Raw genomic sequence first — 18,459 nt, 5'->3', positions numbered from 1 at the left:
CAGAGCAACTCTGGGCCGTTTAGTAGATTGAGCAGCCACCAGCATTTGCACCTGGGCAGCAAGGCCAGCCACAATAGCGGCCAAATCCCCCCCTGGGGGGGAAACAGCGGTCCCCTGGCTTTCCACCAATACTGTAGGAAACTTGCCCTCCTGAGAATCCATTGCCCCTGTAATGCCAGACAACCAAGGGTTAACTGCCCCCTTTTAGCAAGCGCGGCAAGCGCAGCCCACCGCACCACACTCAGGCACAATGAGACCCCCACAGGGAATATACAAACTGAATACAGGCAATGGATAGCAAGAACAGAAGGATAAAACCTGAGGAGACCCCGCTGCTGCTGCTGCCTCGATCGGTGTTCCTGGAAAGAGGAAGTGATGCTGCCAGGGCGCTCTATGTAAGCCTATGGAGGCTACAAGAAAATGGCCGCCGTGCATGTAAACCATGCGGCCGGAGCGGGCGCCGGTAAAATGGCGTCGTTTGGCGCCGAAAACGCCGCTCCACAGTGCATAAAAACACACACATTACATCCCAATATAAGGATACATGTTAGATCGCCGCAGCGATCGCTGTATATGCCCAAACATGCCAAGAAAAAACATGCCCCACAGCACACAGCTTCTCACACTGCCCAGCCTGACACACACAGTGTCATACAGCTCCCCCCCCCTTGCAGCCCACAGCATGCAGCCGAGAGATAGGGAGACAAGCAGTGTGATTAAAGGCAGGTTACACAGTCCCAGACTGAGACCCTCCCAGACAGACAGGTCCCCACATAAATACACTTACCTCACATGGCGTGGGGAACCCGCACAGGCGAACAAGCCGCTGCACATGAGGCAGGGAGAGTCGCAATTCAAGACGCACACAATGGAGGTTAAGAAACCGCACAGCGTCCGGTGAGGTAGCCACCTCACCAATCATCCCTGCACCGAACAGGGATGGGTCGTTCACTGTGCCAGGAGCGTTACCTGGCTGAACGCTCGATGGCAGACTGGGAAGCCACTGACCCACGACCTGCGACCAGGGGGATCAGCCCGAGACCCAGTCCGCATGATCCTCTTCGTCCGAAGAACTAACTAATGCTGACAAAAATAACAGCTAAGTAAAGATAGAGAGAAAACTCAAACAAAATATTAAAAAGAAGAAAGAGTCTGGGACAGAAAGTCCCAGCACAGAGAGAGCCAGCCACTCCTGACAAGCTAGACATTAAAACTGAGATATGGTTGCAGGAAGTAGGAGGGTATTGACTGAGGGGACCACCCCTTGAGGGTGGGATATGTTAAAGCTTTATTGTTAACATATTCTGTTGCCTAGCTACTCCTTCGGAGCAAAGTCTAATACCCCATATGTGACGAATATGAAGAGGCGGCGACTGTCGGAGGACGTAAGAGAAACATAATTTCCTGCTTGTGTGATTGGCTCACTGATTTCTGCTTGTGTGATTGGCTCACCAATTTTCCCATAAGTCTGTCTAAGATACAAGTCAGATTTCTGGCATCCCCTAGAACAAAAATTTAATTTCTGGTGAGATACTCCCAAAAGGAACATGTCTAAAAGGGATCCAGGTCCAGCAGCTTTCCTCCTTAGAGCCCTGCAGCTGCCACAGCTGATAGATAATTATGAAACCACTCCCATCTGACCCAGCTAAACTCGCATTTCAGTTTGAGTTCGAGGGCGATTTGAATGACATCTCCATGGGTTCATGCACATATATCAATTGGAATCATCCCCAAAGTCTGCAAAAGTAGTGCAGGAACTACTTTTGGAAATCAGTGTCGCACCGATTAGGACAGCGCCATTGCCGGCAATAGGCTGCGATTTGGCATGTCAAATCACGCTGATGTGAACAGGGGCCCAATGTGGAGTGTGCTCTGTGTGTGGTAAACTATTAGTTTCGCTTTTTACATTTTAGAATGGGGTGCCTCGAAATTTTACAGAGTGCCTTGATTGACAAAAGGTTGAGAAACATGGCTATACAAGGTCACTGTACTAATGACACTGGCTGGGAAGGGGTTAAGATCTAGGGACGATCATCAAGGAGTTAAATATGTGCCTAACTATGTGTAATGTGTGTACAGTGTGCTGCTTTTTTCTAATGATCTCTCAGTTCCTCATCCCTGCTTTGCTCTGCTGGGATGAGAAACTTAAAGCGGAGTTCCGGCCTCAAATACCTTTTTTTAACTAAAAATACCCCTATAATACTAATCCATCGCCCTTTACAGAACCGCTATTCCAATAGTTACAAGGTGTACAGTATTGGATTTTAGTCAAAATCTTACTTTTAAAAACGCTGTCTGGGCGCGGCCATCTTGGATGTGGGCATCTGAAGCCGCAGTGTAATCTGCTGTGTCCTTCTACCTGATTCCAGGGAGTGTTCTGGAAGTTCTTCCTGATTCCAGCCTCCTGGGAGTGATGACAAACAGCTCCCAGGATGCAATGCAAAGGCGGACGTGATGTCGATGGCCGTGGCCACAGAGGGGGGAGAAGGAGGAGGTGCAACCAAAAATGCCCTGAAAATAAGGTAAGGGAACCCCGAATAAAATTGAAAATGCCCAATTGTTGATCAGCATAGTGAACACTCCAGGAATCACTAAAGTTGCAAAATAGTCCGGAAACTCCACTTTAAAGAGAGCTCCCTCTGTACAGAGCTCTGTGTTGAATGTAAACACAGAGCTCTGGGTTGTGAAAGCACATAACCAATCAGCATGTCCTGCCCCTGAATCATTGCCAAGGACTTGCTGACAGGCACCTGCTGTGTACAATCACAGCCGGACCCAGCCGGGGGCTCACCCTAAACCCAGGACTAGACCTACCAGAGCATCGCTTGGCCTACAGCGGCCGCATATCCACAGTACACTGGCGGTCATTAATTAGTTATAATCTGGCAAGGCTTCTACTAAAGTAAATTCATTTTATTTCTGTCCGTGTTTCTGTTGGAGAGTTCATCTCACTTCCTGTATTTTAAAACCTTATCAGCACAACAGAAAATCTTTTAATGGAGCCCTGGATAGCAGTAAAAACCCCACAGGGCTTAGAATTTCCCCCCACTCTATCCGAAACTAGAAAATAAATAAAAAATTTTGGGCTAAGCAAACACTTAAAGGGATTCTAAAGGCTAAAGTTTTTTTTATTTTAATCTTAATGCACTCTATGCATTAAGATAAAAAAACCTGTGTGCAGCAGCCTCCCCAGCACCCCCTAATAACTGAGCTATTCTTCATCCAGCGACATGGAAGGAGTGTCTCAGCTGGCCAGGAATCCCCTCCTCATTGGCTGAGACAGCAGCGTGGCACCACTGGCTCCTGCTGCTGTCAAAGTCAGTCATCCAATCAGGAGAGAGAGGGGCGGGACCGGGTCGCAGCTTCGTGCCTGAATGGACACAGGGAGCTGTGACTCATCTTGGGTGTCCCCATAGCAAGCTGCTTTCTATGGGGGCACTCAGCAGCAGGGAGGGTCCAGGAGAGCCGAATAGGAACCTGAGAAAAGGAAGATCTGGGCCACTCTGTGCAAAACCACTGCACAGGGCAGGTAAGTATAACATGTTTGTGGTTTTAAAAAAAACAGACTAGACTATACAATCACCTTAAAGATTTGCCTCTAGTTCTACTTCAACTAAAATAAGAACTATGTTACACTTACCTGCTTTGTCAAATGGTATCGCACAGAGCAGCCCGAACCTTTTCTGGGGTCCCCCGCCGATGCTCTCCACTCCTCCTCTTTTGTGTCCGCCCCATAGAAAGAACTTGCAATGGGGGCAGAAGTGCAGGCTCAATCCTGAGACAGGCTGTGTGCATCTATAGACAGACACAGCAAAGCTCAACTCCTCCCCCCTCACAGGATTTGACTGAAAGCAGCAGGAGCCAATGGCCAAGCCTGTGAGAGCAGGGAGAGGGGAGATGAGCTGATGCAGATGGGACAGTGGTGGATGGAGAATGGATTCAGGTAGGTATAAGGGGGGTTGGGGGAGCTGCTATTAGACGTTTTTTCCTTAATACATAGAATGAATCCTTTTTGCCTTTGGAGCCACAGCTTTAAAACAAAAAGGAAAACAAATGCAGCTATCACATCTAAGATCCAGAGAGCAGCAATCCTATGAATGCGTGTCCCTGGGATTGGAGCACAGGTACAGTGCCGTGAAAAAGTATTCATACCCCTTGAAATTGTCCACATTTTGTCATGTGACAACCAAAAACGTAAATGTCATTTATTGTGATTTTATGCGATAGACCAACACAAATTGGCACAGAATTGTGAAGTGGAAGGCAAATGATTTTACAAATATTTATGTGAAAAGTGTGGAGTGCATTTGTATTCAGCCCCCTTTACTCTAAAACCCCTAACTAAAGTCTAGTGGAACCAATTACCTTCAGAAGTCTCCTCATTAGTAAATAGAGTCCACCATGGTGTAATTTAATCTCAGTATAAATAAACTGTTCTATAAAGCCTTTAGAGGTTTGTTCGAAAACCTTAGTGAACAAACAGCATCATGAAGGCCAAGGAACACACCAGACAGGTCAGGGATAACGTTTTGGAGAAGTTTAAAGCAGGGTTAGGTTATAAAAAATATCCCAAGCTTTGAAAATCTCATGGAGGACTGTTCAATCCACCATCCGAAAATGGAGAGAGTATGGCACAACTGCAAACCTACCAAGACATGGCCGTCCACCTAAACTGACAGGCCGGGCAAGGGGAGCATTAAGAGAAGCAGCCAAGAGGCCCATGGTAACTCTGCAAACATCCACAGCTCAGGTGGGAGAATCTGTCCACAGGACAACTATTAGTTGTGCACTCCACACATCTGGCCTTTATGGAAGAGTGGTAAGAAGAAAGCCATTGTTGAAAGAAAACCATAAGAAATCCTGTTTGCAGTTTGTGAGAAGCCATGTGGGGGACACAGCAAACATGTGTAAGAAGGTGCTCCGGTCAGATGAGACCAGAATTTAACTCTTTGGTCTAAAAGCAAAACGCTATCTGTGATGGAAAACAAACACTGCACATCACCCTGAACACACCATCCCCACTGTGAAACATGGTGGTGGCATCACATTGTGGGGATGATTTTCTTTAGCAGGGACAGGGAAACTGGTAAGAGTTGATGGGAAAATGAATGGTTGATGGGAAGATGGATGGAGTCAAATACAGGGCAATCTTAGAAGAAAACCTGCTAAGAGTCTGCAAAAGACTTAAGACTGGGGGTGGAAGTTCCCCTTCCAGCAGGACAACCACCCTAAACATACAGCCAGAGCTAAAATGGAATAGTTTAGATCAAAGTATATTCATGTGTTATAGACTGGCCCAGTCAAAGTCCAGACCTAAATCCAATTGATATTCTGTGGCAACTGGCAAGACTTGAACATTGCTGTTCACAGACTCTCTCCATCCAAATCTGACAGAGCGTGAGCTATTTTTCAAAGAAGACTGGGAAAAAATATCACTCTCTAGATGTGGAAAGCCGGTAGAGACATCCCCAAAAAGACTTGCAGCTGTAATTGCAGTGAAAGGGGGTTCTACGAAGTATTGACTCAGGGGGGTTGAATACAAATGCTCACCATACTTACTCCAATACTCTGGGACTGGATGGAGTGTACCTGTAGGGGTAGGTAACCGGTAGGATAATACAGGGTGGGTAGTATACTCTCATTGTACAGGATAATACAGGGTGGGCAGTATACTCTCAGTGTACAGGATAATACAGGGTAGGTAGTATACTCTCAGTGTACAGGATCATACAGGGTGGGCAGTATACTCTCAGTGTACAGGATAATACAGGGTGGGTAGTATACTCTCAGTGTACAGGATAATACAGGGTGGGCAGTATACTCTCAGTGTAAAGGATCATACAGGGTGGGCAGTATACTCTCAGTGTACAGGATAATACAGGGTGGGTAGTAAACTCTCAGTGTACAGGATAATACAGGGTGGGCAGTATACTCTCAGTGTACAGGATAATACAGGGTGGGCAGTATACTCAGTGTACAGGATCACACAGGGTGGGCAGTATACTCTCAGTGTACAGGATCACACAGGGTGGGTAGTATACTCTCAGTGTACAGGATAATACAGGGTGGGCAGTATACTCAGTGTACAGGATCACACAGGGTGGGCAGTATACTCTCAGTGTACAGGATCACACAGGGTGGGCAGTATACTCTCAGTGTACAGGATCACACAGGGTGGGTAGTATACTCTCAGTGTACAGGATAATACAGGGTGGGTAGTATACTCTCAGTGTACAGGATCATACAGGGTGGGTAGTATACTCTCAGTGTACAGGATAATACAGGGTGGGTAGTATACTCTCAGTGTAAAGGATCATACAAGGTGGGCAGTATACTCTCAGTGTACAGGATCATACAGGGTGGGTAGTATACTCTCAGTGTACAGGATAATACAGGGTGGGTAGTATACTCTCAGTGTACAGGATAATACAGGGTGGGTAGTATACTCTCAGTGTACAGGATAATACAGGGTGGGCAGTATACTCTCAGTGTACAGGATAATACAGGGTGGGTAGTATACTCTCAGTGTACAGGATCATACAAGGTGGGCAGTATACTCTCAGTGTACAGGATCATACAGGGTGGGTAGTATACTCTCAGTGTACAGGATAATACAGGGTGGGCAGTATACTCTCAGTGTACAGGATAATACAGGGAGGGTAGTATACTCTCAGTGTACAGGATAATACAGGGTGGGCAGTATACTCTCAGTGTACAGGATAATACAGGGTAGGTAGTATACTCTCAGTGTACAGGATAATACAGGGTGGGTAGTATACTCTCAGTGTAAAGGATCATACAAGGTGGGCAGTATACTCTCAGTGTACAGGATAATACAGGGTGGGCAGTATACTCTCAGTGTAAAGGATCATACAGGGTGGGCAGTATACTCTCAGTGTACAGGATAATACAGGGTGGGTAGTAAACTCTCAGTGTACAGGATAATACAGGGTGGGCAGTATACTCTCAGTGTACAGGATAATACAGGGTGGGCAGTATACTCAGTGTACAGGATCACACAGGGTGGGCAGTATACTCTCAGTGTACAGGATCACACAGGGTGGGTAGTATACTCTCAGTGTACAGGATCATACAGGGTGGGTAGTATACTCTCAGTGTACAGGATAATACAGGGTGGGTAGTATACTCTCAGTGTAAAGGATCATACAAGGTGGGCAGTATACTCTCAGTGTACAGGATCATACAGGGTGGGTAGTATACTCTCAGTGTACAGGATAATACAGGGTGGGTAGTATACTCTCAGTGTACAGGATAATACAGGGTGGGTAGTATACTCTCAGTGTACAGGATAATACAGGGTGGGCAGTATACTCTCAGTGTACAGGATAATACAGGGTGGGTAGTATACTCTCAGTGTACAGGATCATACAAGGTGGGCAGTATACTCTCAGTGTACAGGATCATACAGGGTGGGTAGTATACTCTCAGTGTACAGGATAATACAGGGTGGGTAGTATACTCTCAGTGTAAAGGATCATACAAGGTGGGCAGTATACTCTCAGTGTACAGGATCATACAGGGTGGGTAGTATACTCTCAGTGTACAGGATCATACAAGGTGGGCAGTATACTCTCAGTGTACAGGATCATACAGGGTGGGTAGTATACTCTCAGTGTACAGGATAATACAGGGTGGGCAGTATACTCTCAGTGTACAGGATCATACAGGGTGGGTAGTATACTCTCAGTGTACAGGATAATACAGGGTGGGCAGTATACTCTCAGTGTACAGGATCATACAGGGTGGGTAGTATACTCTCAGTGTACAGGATAATACAGGGTGGGCAGTATACTCTCAGTGTACAGGATAATACAGGGTGGGCAGTATACTCTCAGTGTACAGGATCATACAGGGTGGGCAGTATACTCTCAGTGTACAGGATCATACAGGGTGGGTAGTATACTCTCAGTGTACAGGATCATACAGGGTGGGCAGTATACTCTCAGTAGGATAGTACAGGGTGGGTAGTATCTATACTCTGTGTATACTCTCATAGAGGATGGGTAGTATACTCTCAGTGTATACTCTCATAGAGGATGGGTGGTATACTCTGTGTATACTCTGATAGAGGATGGGTAGTATACTCTGTGTATGCTCTCATAGAGGGTGGGTAGTATACTCTGTGTATACTCTCATAGAGGATGGGTGGTATACTCTGTGTATACTCTGATAGAGGATGGGTAGTATACTCTGTGTATGCTCTCATAGAGGGTGGGTAGTATACTCTGTGTATAGGATAATACAGGATGGGTAGTATACGCTCAGTGTATAGGATAGTGCAGGGTGGGTAGTATACTCCATCCATACTCTCAGTGTATACTCTCATAGAGGATGAATGGTATACTCTGTGTATACTCTCATAGAGGATGAATGGTATGAGATACAGAAGCTATCACAGATCACAGCACACTCACTCTCCTTTATGGAGGGATGGGGAGTTCAGCTTTCCGCAGCGCCCTCTAGGGGACACATGCAGCACTGTCCATCCCAGATGTGAAGGCAGAGGATCGGCCCCGCCCCCGCCCCGCCCTCCTGACATCTCCACATCCATGGAGTGAGCGGACGGGTCCACTCTGCGAACTTCCCGGGAGAGGAGGACGGCGGTGTGCAGGTATACGGGGGGCTCTGTCCTAGGAGTGTGCACTGGGTTTGGCTGACCCCCCCCCCCTATAGCCGGGATCCTCTCCAGGGATTGGCTCACAAACTTCTTCCAACATGCTGGGGTGGGGGGGGGTTGGATGCATGGATTGTCGCTGACCTCCGGCTGACTACAGTGTAATTCCCCCCCCCCCCTATTCTTTTTTTTTGGGGCAGAAGAATGACATATTGTCTGATGAAGGGGGGGGGGTCAGCTCGCCCACCTCTCTCGCAGGCCCCGCCCACTCCTGCCCTAGGTACCGCCCACCCCCTCTCCCAGGTTGAGAGCCGCACACGTTGGTGCAAAGCTTGCCTTTGCTGTGAATGGCCGGTGATTCGGTGGCTGTGATTGGCTCCCGGACCGTTGAGGTGGGCGGTCCCTGCTCGCTATTTGAGCCGAAGCTTTCCCCGCTGCTCTGCACTTCTACACGTAGAGCGGCGCTGTGAGGAGTGGGCGGAGCCGTGGGCCGGTACACAAAGCGATGAGAGTCGGGGAGATGGGCGGACAGTGATCCCCGGAGGAGTGTGGATTGTACCGCATGGTGGGTTCTCTTCCCGGCCGGCACTGTATGGACGCAGTGCGGGGCCCCTCTGTGATCTCTGTGGAAGTCCCCGCCCATGCCTCTAGACCCCGGCTGCCTGGATGGGCGGATCATGAAGTGTTTGACTTTCTTTCTTCTGCTTCCAGAGACCTTCAAGAAGTCTAAAAAGAGCGGCGGCCGGGCGGGCGGCAAGGTGCAGGCATGCTATGAGATCGTCCCCCTGGCCCTCAAGAGGAAGATGGCTGCGGAGCTCTACCCTGCCCAGCACACCGACATTACCGACAACGCCGCTAAGAAGAGCGCCCTCCATATCCCCCCACACAGCGCCCCGCCGCCTCCGCCGCTCCACAACCTCAACAACAACCACATCGACACCGATCACTGGCAGTCCTCACACCCGACCCTCCGAGAGAGGTGAGACGGCGCCCCCTGCCGGGGGATCATAGGGGGGCTCTGCAATCATAGGGGGGCTCTGCAATCACTAGGGACTAAGTCTGTTTATGGAGATTATTTTTTTTTTGGGGGGGGGGGGCAGATATAGGAAGGCTCTGAAATATTTTATGGGGGCTCTGTAATCACTGGGGGTCCTACAGAGGCTCAGCAGTCAGTGGCTTAACACCCAGGCAGTATAATCACAGGGGCATCATATTCAGGAACTGCAATCACAGAGGTATTCTAACCCTGCACTGTAATCAGAAATGCATCACATCCTGGCACTCCAATCCCTAAAGTATTATATGCAGGCACTGCACTCTTAGGGGGCAGCTCATCCAGCCAGGGCAATCAGAGGCTGCATACCCTGGCAGTGCAATTAGAGGGGGCATCACAAGCAGGCACTCTAATGACAGGTGTCATAGCCTGGCTCTGCAATCACCGGGGCATTCTACCCTCCCCCTGCACATACATCACTCCAGCTACTGCAATTAGAGGGGCATCAGTGCAGTCTCAGGAGTGAATTTAAAAACTCCCATAGGGGCACTTTCTGGCCATGCTGTCCTGGAATTATCACAGGGTTACATTCTGTAACAATTAGGAGCAGCTTGCATTGTAAATGTAATCACAAGGGCTCCACATACAGTCACAGCAATCAGAGCAGTATCATGTCAGACACTGCAGGCACTACAAACACAAGGAATACCCTCGCTGACACTGCAAACACAAGGACTACCCTAGCTGACACTGCAGTCACAGGGGCACTACAAACACAGGGACTACCCTCACTCATACTGCAATCACAGGGGCACTACCAACACAGGGACTACCCTCACTGACCCAGCACGGTCAGAAAAAGGATTCCTCTGTGACTGCAATCACAGAAGTACCAGCCCCAGCAGAGTGCTGAGATTATGGCATTGCATTGAAAAGTGGATCACAATGTAAACATAAGGGTGGGAGATCCCAACAACCACACAGCTATAGCTACACCCTATTGAGCATTCTGTAAAGTCTTTTGAATCTGTGGCATTTTTAGTAAGAGATACAGACTAATATCTTCCTTGTATCACAACCATATGTGTTTCTAGAAATCTACTGAATCTTGGTTGCTTTACAATGCAGCTCTTTTAGACCCTGATTAATAGGATATCCAGTATGTGATGGAAAACACTATTGCTATGGAGTGATTAGTTATAATAAAATACTGAGGGTGGGTTAGGCCAACAGTCCCCAAACAGTGCAGGCATCAAACACAAGCCCGTGTGAGTAGGTGGTGTATCAGCATATATAGATCCTGCACACATGAAGCTAGCAGGCATCCCCCGCAACAATTTAGCAAGCAATGCATGCACTGAGCTGTAGCTAATCTGCAAGGAGCATCAAGCGAGTACACGACAAGGTCTAAGGATGGCGATACTGATAGGGGGCTTTCCTCATTGCAGGGATGCCAGGGGCAAACTGAAATAACACAGGATCAGATCACTCAGGAAGAGACCTGGATACTATTAGAAATATTCACCAATACATAGAAAACTGTACATCAGATATTCTGAGGGATGACAGCGGACTCTCAATCAAGAGAATAACACACAGGATATTTCCCACACCATAACTGATTGCAGCTTGCATCTATCAGAGGGGAATACCGATCAGCTTCCTAAGGTTATGGCACTGGGAATATTTTCTGCCCTAACAGTACAATCTTACATTATACCTTTCTGTTTGATTAATATCAAAAATTCAATTTTTGCCACATTTCACGTGAGATCATCCAGTGATAGAATACCAATTACAGCCTAGCAGGTGAGGATGTAAATTAAAAAAAAAATTCTACATATTTTTTGAGTCTTGGGTATTAGGAATATCTCATCTAACAGCTGCATTAAGATTCAGGTGGCATACAGCCGATGGCACCGGTCCCAGAAATGATTGCTGTTCATCTACAAAAAGCTGACATTTGCAGACTGAACACTCATGTCAGCCCCTAGCACAGAGGAGCTTACACTCTACTGTCCATATACATTAGCAGAAGCACACCTATAGGGACATCTACCCTGAGAAAGTTTGTACAAATACAAGAGTAGCCAAGTCCAACCCATATTATACCCGGATCACAAGTAAATCTAATGTATTAGTATTTTCCTTTTACATGTTTTAAATTCAGTTTACGTAATGAACTCTTCTTAGAGCTAGTTTTGTTGCTTGTCCATTTAAGCTTTTTTTGTCAGTAAGCCCATTTGCCACGAGCTACTGAGCAGCTATAGAACTACAATTACCAGCAAGACAAAGCCAGCTTGTAACGTGCCCACAGCAGCCGGAGCCCCTTTCCTGTCTGATGTCAGTTATTGGCAGTCTCTCGCTCGCCCGTTATCCCTACTCTCCAAATGGGGATTGACAGCAAGAAATTAAAGCTTTTCAGGCAAAGCCGCTCACTTCTAGATTTTCTTTCCAGTAGTGTAAAATTAATCTGTAGAGAATTTCTATGAATACACAGAAAGATCCCTCAGATTAACCCGCTTAACCCCCACAAAACTGGTAGGAGACCGGAGACTATCTTAGGAGCACGTACTGCAATATAAATAAAAACAGAACCATGTACGTGCCTGAAATCAACCCACCCTTAGACACTTCCTGAACCTGCAGAGCTTACGGTTATTTCTTCCAGGTATTTATATAGCACCAGCAAATACACAAAGCTGTATGTACTGTACTTTCACTGCCCTCGAGGAGCTTACAATCTAAAGGTCCCTATATGTACACGTACCAGGGCCAGTTAACCTTTTTCCTTTTGGAGTGCTGGGGGGGAAACCAATGCAAACTCTATGCAGATAGCGCCCTGGCCAGTACGTGCCCATAGCGCCCTGGCCAGTACGTGCCCATAGCGCCCTGGCCAGTACGTGCCCATAGCGCCCTGGCCAGTACGTGCCCATAGCGCCCTGGCCAGTACGTGCCCATAGCGCCCTGGCCAGTACGTGCCCATAGCGCCCTGGCCAGTACGTGCCCATAGCGTCCTGGCCAGTACGTGCCCATAGCGTCCTGGCCAGTATTTGAACCAAGAACCCCAGTGCTGCAAGGCATGAGTGCCACTGTAATGATACAGAATGTAGTAACCCACAACAACTAGGCAGCACTTGCTATGGGATATGATCACATCTCTAGCATTGAATAAACCTGTACAGCTTCTGTCAATGAGTCATAAATCTGAGCAACCAATCAACAGTTACCTTCCACAGTTTTCTAATAATCTAATTGGTTGCTGCGGGTTCCTGCACGTAGCTGCTCTTTTTTATCATCTTATTAGATTAGCCTCTATTACATTTAAAAGGACAGCCTGCCCAATTAAATTATGCTGAACAAATGTCCTCCTGTACTGTTGAAGGATAATGTTGTACCTGCAGCGTTCTGAAGTGTATTTTCATTTCTTTTAGAAACGCATTGATGTTCAACAACGAATTAATGGCCGATGTTCACTTTATCGTGGGTCCCGCTGGGGCTTCCAAGAAAGTCCCCGCACACAAGGTATACCGAGCATTAACACTAACCCAACATTTTTCTATGTTACTCTGAAGTTAGATGCTAAACTTTAGGTTTTCCCCCTTTTTAGTACATTTTGGCTGTCGGCAGCTCGGTGTTCTATGCCATGTTTTATGGCGATCTAGCGGAGGTGAAATCTGAAATCCATATCCCAGACGTGGAACCTGCAGCATTTTTAATCCTTTTAAAGTAAGTGGTCATTAAAGAATAGGAAAAAAAAAAAAAGTACTGCAGCAAACATAAAAGCTTATAAAATATGCATCTCTTAGCTGGCATTAATGGGCTTTCTCCTGATCTGAAGATTTAATATAGTCATCTGAAGAAGTAGTTCATAAACCACAAAAGCTTTGTGTTTTGATTATGAACGGATACAGATATATCTATAAATCATTGCTAGTAGATGGGGGGGAAATAGGTCTAAGTATTCACAGAGCGGTTTTTGTTTCTGGAAAAATAAGTTTAGCATGCCAATGATTAACTGTAGCTGAGCAAATAATCAGCTTTAATCAATTTATTATGATTGTACAGGATTTATATAGCACCAACAGTTTAGATGGTGCTTTACATACAACATAAGGGCAGACCATACAGTTCAATACAGTATGAATCAGAGAGCCCTGCTCATTAGCTTTCAATCTAAGGGGGGGGGGGGGGGGGGGTGGTGGTCAAGAGATACAAAAGGTAATAACTGGGGGGGGGGGGGGGGGGGGGCTGATGGAAAACAATAGTGCAGTTGCAGGATAGGATTTTTTTGTATTGAAGAGAGGTTTTTAGAGATTGTCTTGAAGTGACAAAGGAGCTAGAGAGAACAGGAGGTCTCTAGTATCTCTTTTAATGAAAACTGAATAGTCGGTCTTGCCCCGCCAAAAAAAAAAAAAAAATACACGGACTACTAAAAGTAATCGTACTGAGAGAAGGAAGTAGGCTACCAATACCAACCCCTCCTGAAAGTACTGGATGCCGGGCTCTTCTAGTGATCCAATGGCTGCAGTACTTTGTTATGGAGCATCTAAACTGCAAACTTGCTTCAGGTCAGTGACTCAAAGTACTAAAGCCAGGCAACTACCCTTTCCAAAAGATGGTGGCAGTTTTCTCAGTACAGGTTTCCTTTAACATGTTGTTGCCTGCCATATGCATATATGTGGTAGTCGTTTTTAATATGTGTAGAGCCAATGTCTCAGGTTTTGGTTGTGAGCATGCTCACTCAGCAGCCCTATGACCATGACAACACCAGCATTTCAGGGTCTCTGTTATGATTTCAGTCCTGGGATGTCCTTCCACGTGCACAGCGTGCTCTGACTGCTGTCTGCCTTGGGCACAGCGGCCCTTTACCATGTGATCAACTGTGTCCAATCACAGCTGTCACATGTAAACAGACTTGCTGGTTATCGGCTCTCCTTTCCTCACACAGACACAGTGTGTAAGAAAAGGTGTGAGGAAAGGAGAGCCTACCTGTGAGGGCACTGAGTACAGCATTTACACTGGAAACGGAAATAGATATAGCTATATATATATATATATACACACACACACAGTAAACCCCCCTCCATTGCGGGGGTTACGTTCCGGACCCAGCTGCGAAAAGTGAAAATCCATGAAATAGAAAAACCCTATTAAAATGCATTGTAGGCATGTTTTTTTACTGTCACTGTACGTGTGAAAGAATTTTAAGGTCTTTATACACACTTTTAAAACAATAGAAACTCATTTAAACACATAAAAGATACTGAGAGACATAGCAAGAGCTATGGAAAACACAAAAATATTTCATTTTTAATGATTTATATAGTAAAATAACATTACAAAAAAAAACAGCAATATACCGGGACCGCAAAAACTGAACCGCGATGGAGCGGGGGTTTACTGTGTGTGTGTGTGTGTGTGTGTGTGTATATATATATATATATATAATATGTATGTATATATAGGTGTGTGTTTTTTTTTTTTTTAATTTTCTCTTATTTAGCAAAAAAAATAAAAACCCCATTGGTAATTAAATACCGCCAAAAGAAAGCTTTATCTGTCTAAGTGTTGCATGATTGAGTGTCATTGAAAGTGTGAAAGTTGGCTTGGCAGGAAGGGGGTGAAAGTGTCTGGTATTGAAGTGGTTAAATGAAACTATGAATGCCTTAATATCTAATTTGATGAAAGCTGTGCTGCTTTTTCACTGGCCCTTTAAGCCCCGAAATGAAATGTTAATGGCTCAATTCTTCTTTGTAGGTACTTATACAGCGATGAGATTGACCTGGAAGCGGACACTGTGCTTGCAACACTCTACGCTGCCAAGAAGTACATTGTTCCTGCGCTGGCCAAGGCCTGTGTCAATTTCCTGGAGACCAGCCTCGAGGCCAAGAATGCCTGTGTTTTGCTTTCACAAAGCCGGCTTTTTGAAGAGCCTGAGCTGACTTTGCGATGTTGGGAGGTTATAGACGCTCAGGCAGAGCTTGCGCTGAAGTCAGAAGGCTTCTGTGAGATTGATCTGCCGACTCTGGAGATTATTGTGACACGAGAGACCCTCAACACAAAAGAGGATGTTGTGTTCGAGGCGGTTTCGAGCTGGGCAGAGGCCGAGTGCAAAAGGCAAGGCCTGCCAGCCACCCCGACCAATAAAAGGAATGTATTGGGGAAAGCACTATATTTGGTACGGATTCCGACCATGACTCTGGAGGAATTTGCCAATGGAGCTGCCCAGTCGGACATTTTAACCTTGGAGGAGACGCGCAGCATATTCTTGTGGTACACAGCTGCTAACAAACCGCAACTCGAGTTCCCGCTTGTTAAAAGGAAAGGACTGGCACCCCAGAGGTGCCACAGATTCCAGTCTTCAGCCTACCGCAGTAACCAGTGGAGGTACAGGGGGCGATGTGACAGCATCCAGTTTGCCGTTGACAAAAGGATATTTATTGGTGGTCTTGGGCTTTATGGGTCGAGCTGCGGCAAAGCAGAATATAGTGTCAAAATTGAACTTAAACGGCAGGGGGTGGTCCTTGCCCAAAACCTGACTAAATTTGTTTCTGATGGATCGAGTAACACCTTCTCAGTCTGGTTTGAGCACCCGGTGCAAGTAGAACAGGACACCTTTTACACTGTCAGCGCCATCTTGGATGGAAATGAACTCAGCTACTTTGGGCAGGAAGGGATGACGGAGGTGCAGTGTGGGAAGGTGACGTTCCAGTTTCAGTGCTCTTCGGACAGTACCAACGGAACTGGGGTGCAAGGGGGACAGATTCCTGAGCTCATCTTCTACGCATGACCCATTTCACTCCCAGACGCTACTGCTAAAGCACACTGACGCACCCCCTTTCATCTGGTGGTTCTGACACACTGAAAAGGGGGGTGTATGCATTTTTTTTTTTCTTTTCCATGTTAAAACTGTACATCGGTATGGAATGTAACAAACTGCCTGTCAAAACTCCAACTGAAGGAATGCTTTTAGAGTTTAATCTTATTTTATTTATTTATAAACTATTTGAATTATTAAAACTGCATCATGCAGGGAGATGATAAAGAAATCCGCACACAATGTGCTTTTATTTTGTATATAGATAACTTGTTAAAACACAAAAAAAAAAAAAGCAGATTCGAAGGAGAACTGCAGTTATATATGTTACATAAAAGATTTTTACTTCTACCCAAGTTATGCTTTATCTTTATTGTTTGTTGTGAAGGTTCAAATTAATACAAAGCCATTTAGGCTAATGCATCTACAGCAAACTAGAGGGGAAAGGCTCGGTCTGTCTCACATTTGCCAGAAGCCGAGACACAGATATAGAAGCGTCTCACAGCATATGCAGATAATTTACAAGAACAATTTCCTTACCTATTGGCTTTTCACTCTGCTTCAACGCCTATTTTATTTATTTTTTTCACATTTTCAAGGTGCAGATAACCCTATGTAACGTTAAGATACTGGTATGTACCTTGTAAAACAACCTTTTTAGTTTAAAATAGAAATGTAAGACAAAATATTTGAGTATAGAAAAAAAACAATATTTTTTTAAGTGATCACATACCCTCTGTTCTCAGCTGTATAGGAACTGGAGGCTCTAATCCATTTAAACAGGAGGAGAAACAGCAGCACACTCAGCTTCCAGTAAATGGCTGGGGCATTGTGTCAGCAACAGTCTGATTATTGGAAGAGCTGGAAAAGGAGAAACAGCAGCACACTAATTTTCCTTGTAAATGGCTGGGGACATGTCAGCACCAAGCGGAGTTCCCAGCACAGCTAAATAACTGACTGCACTGGGTTCTCATGCATAGTGTGGTCAGTTTTTAATAGGAAAGCAGAGGGACTGGCAGGAACACCAGGGATTTCACACCAAAGAGAACATACACGGTACAGCAGACACATGTCAGGAATATGAAATGCTGGGTTTACATATTATTTAAGGGAGGACAGCCAAAGATAATTTGGCTGTACTTTTACTATGGATCAGAGGAGTGCAGTTCGTTCTCTACTCCTGTGACCAGTTTTGAGCAGACGGCAGGCTGAAGCCCGCTGACGTCACAGAGCCAGTCCAGGCTTGGGAAAGTTCGCAACAATTCAGTAGGGGCCGGTTTAGCCTCTCAGTGAGCTGCTGAGAGCCCGAGACAGCCACTCCCGCCCCCTCTACAGCCCAGCGCTTCATTGAGTTAGGAGGGGGCAAAGCAGACAGCGGTGACTGACAAGTCACCAGCGCTCTGTTCAGGGAGCCCTGAGAACCGAGCGATCAGCAGTGTTTGATTGCTCGGTTCTTTGCCTTAGAGCTGGCAGGGGATAGATGCAGCATCAAACCGATGCTGCATCCACCTAGGCACGTTTAAAAAAACAAAACAAATCTCTTTATGTGACTCAAGCAAATCTGTTAACGTGTAAAATAAAACCTAGATTGAATTAAAATTCATGCCGTCAATGCATAAACAAAAATAAAAAAAAGCTGCAGGGATGTTTTTCCATTGCGGTTTATTGGCAGCTCATTCTAAATGAAAGGACTGCGTTAAAACATATCTACCCCCCCCCCCAAAAAAAAAAACAACATTGCAGCTTACTAGGACTGCATTAGTTTTCTTTTAAGAGGTCCCTGTCCTAGGGTGTCAATATCACTTGCTGCACTGTATTTATGGAGGGGCAGGGTTGTCACCCTTGGCTGCTCTCCTATTTGGACTACAAACACCTACAGTGGATATAAAAAAGTCTACACACCCCTGGTAAAATGTCAGGTTTCTGTGATGTAGAGACAAAGATAAACAATTTCAGAACTTTTTCCACCTTAAGACCCGGTTCACACCGGGGTGAGTCAAAGTCGCCCCG

General features: G+C 46.0%; 2 protein-coding genes across 3 annotated transcripts in view; one reads left to right on the top strand and one right to left on the bottom strand.

Moving 5' to 3' along the window:
* Window positions 1-18,459, bottom strand: part of BRF1 (BRF1 general transcription factor IIIB subunit) — a 627,002-nt gene that overhangs the window by 291,856 nt on the left and 316,687 nt on the right. The window lies entirely within an intron of this gene.
* On the top strand, window positions 9,003-16,800 carry BTBD6 (BTB domain containing 6). 2 transcript variants are annotated; one of them, XM_082275591.1, is made up of 5 exons: window positions 9,050-9,200; window positions 9,347-9,614; window positions 13,064-13,154; window positions 13,240-13,358; window positions 15,390-16,800. In XM_082275591.1, the coding sequence occupies exons 2-5, from the start codon at window positions 9,439-9,441 to the stop codon at window positions 16,420-16,422; spliced, it is 1,419 nt and encodes a 472-aa protein (XP_082131717.1). In that variant the 5' UTR covers window positions 9,050-9,200; window positions 9,347-9,438; the 3' UTR covers window positions 16,423-16,800. The 2 variants fall into 2 exon arrangements, with proteins under 2 accessions (XP_082131716.1, XP_082131717.1); XM_082275590.1 differs by having other exon boundaries at window positions 9,003-9,614.

The sequence above is a fragment of the Pelophylax lessonae genome (genome assembly GCF_965119305.1).
Source record: "Pelophylax lessonae genome assembly, chromosome: 13".
Classification (NCBI taxonomy): Eukaryota; Metazoa; Chordata; class Amphibia; order Anura; family Ranidae; genus Pelophylax; species Pelophylax lessonae.
The sequence above is the reverse complement of the archived record's forward strand: the minus strand, read 5'-3'. Positions and strand labels throughout refer to the sequence as shown.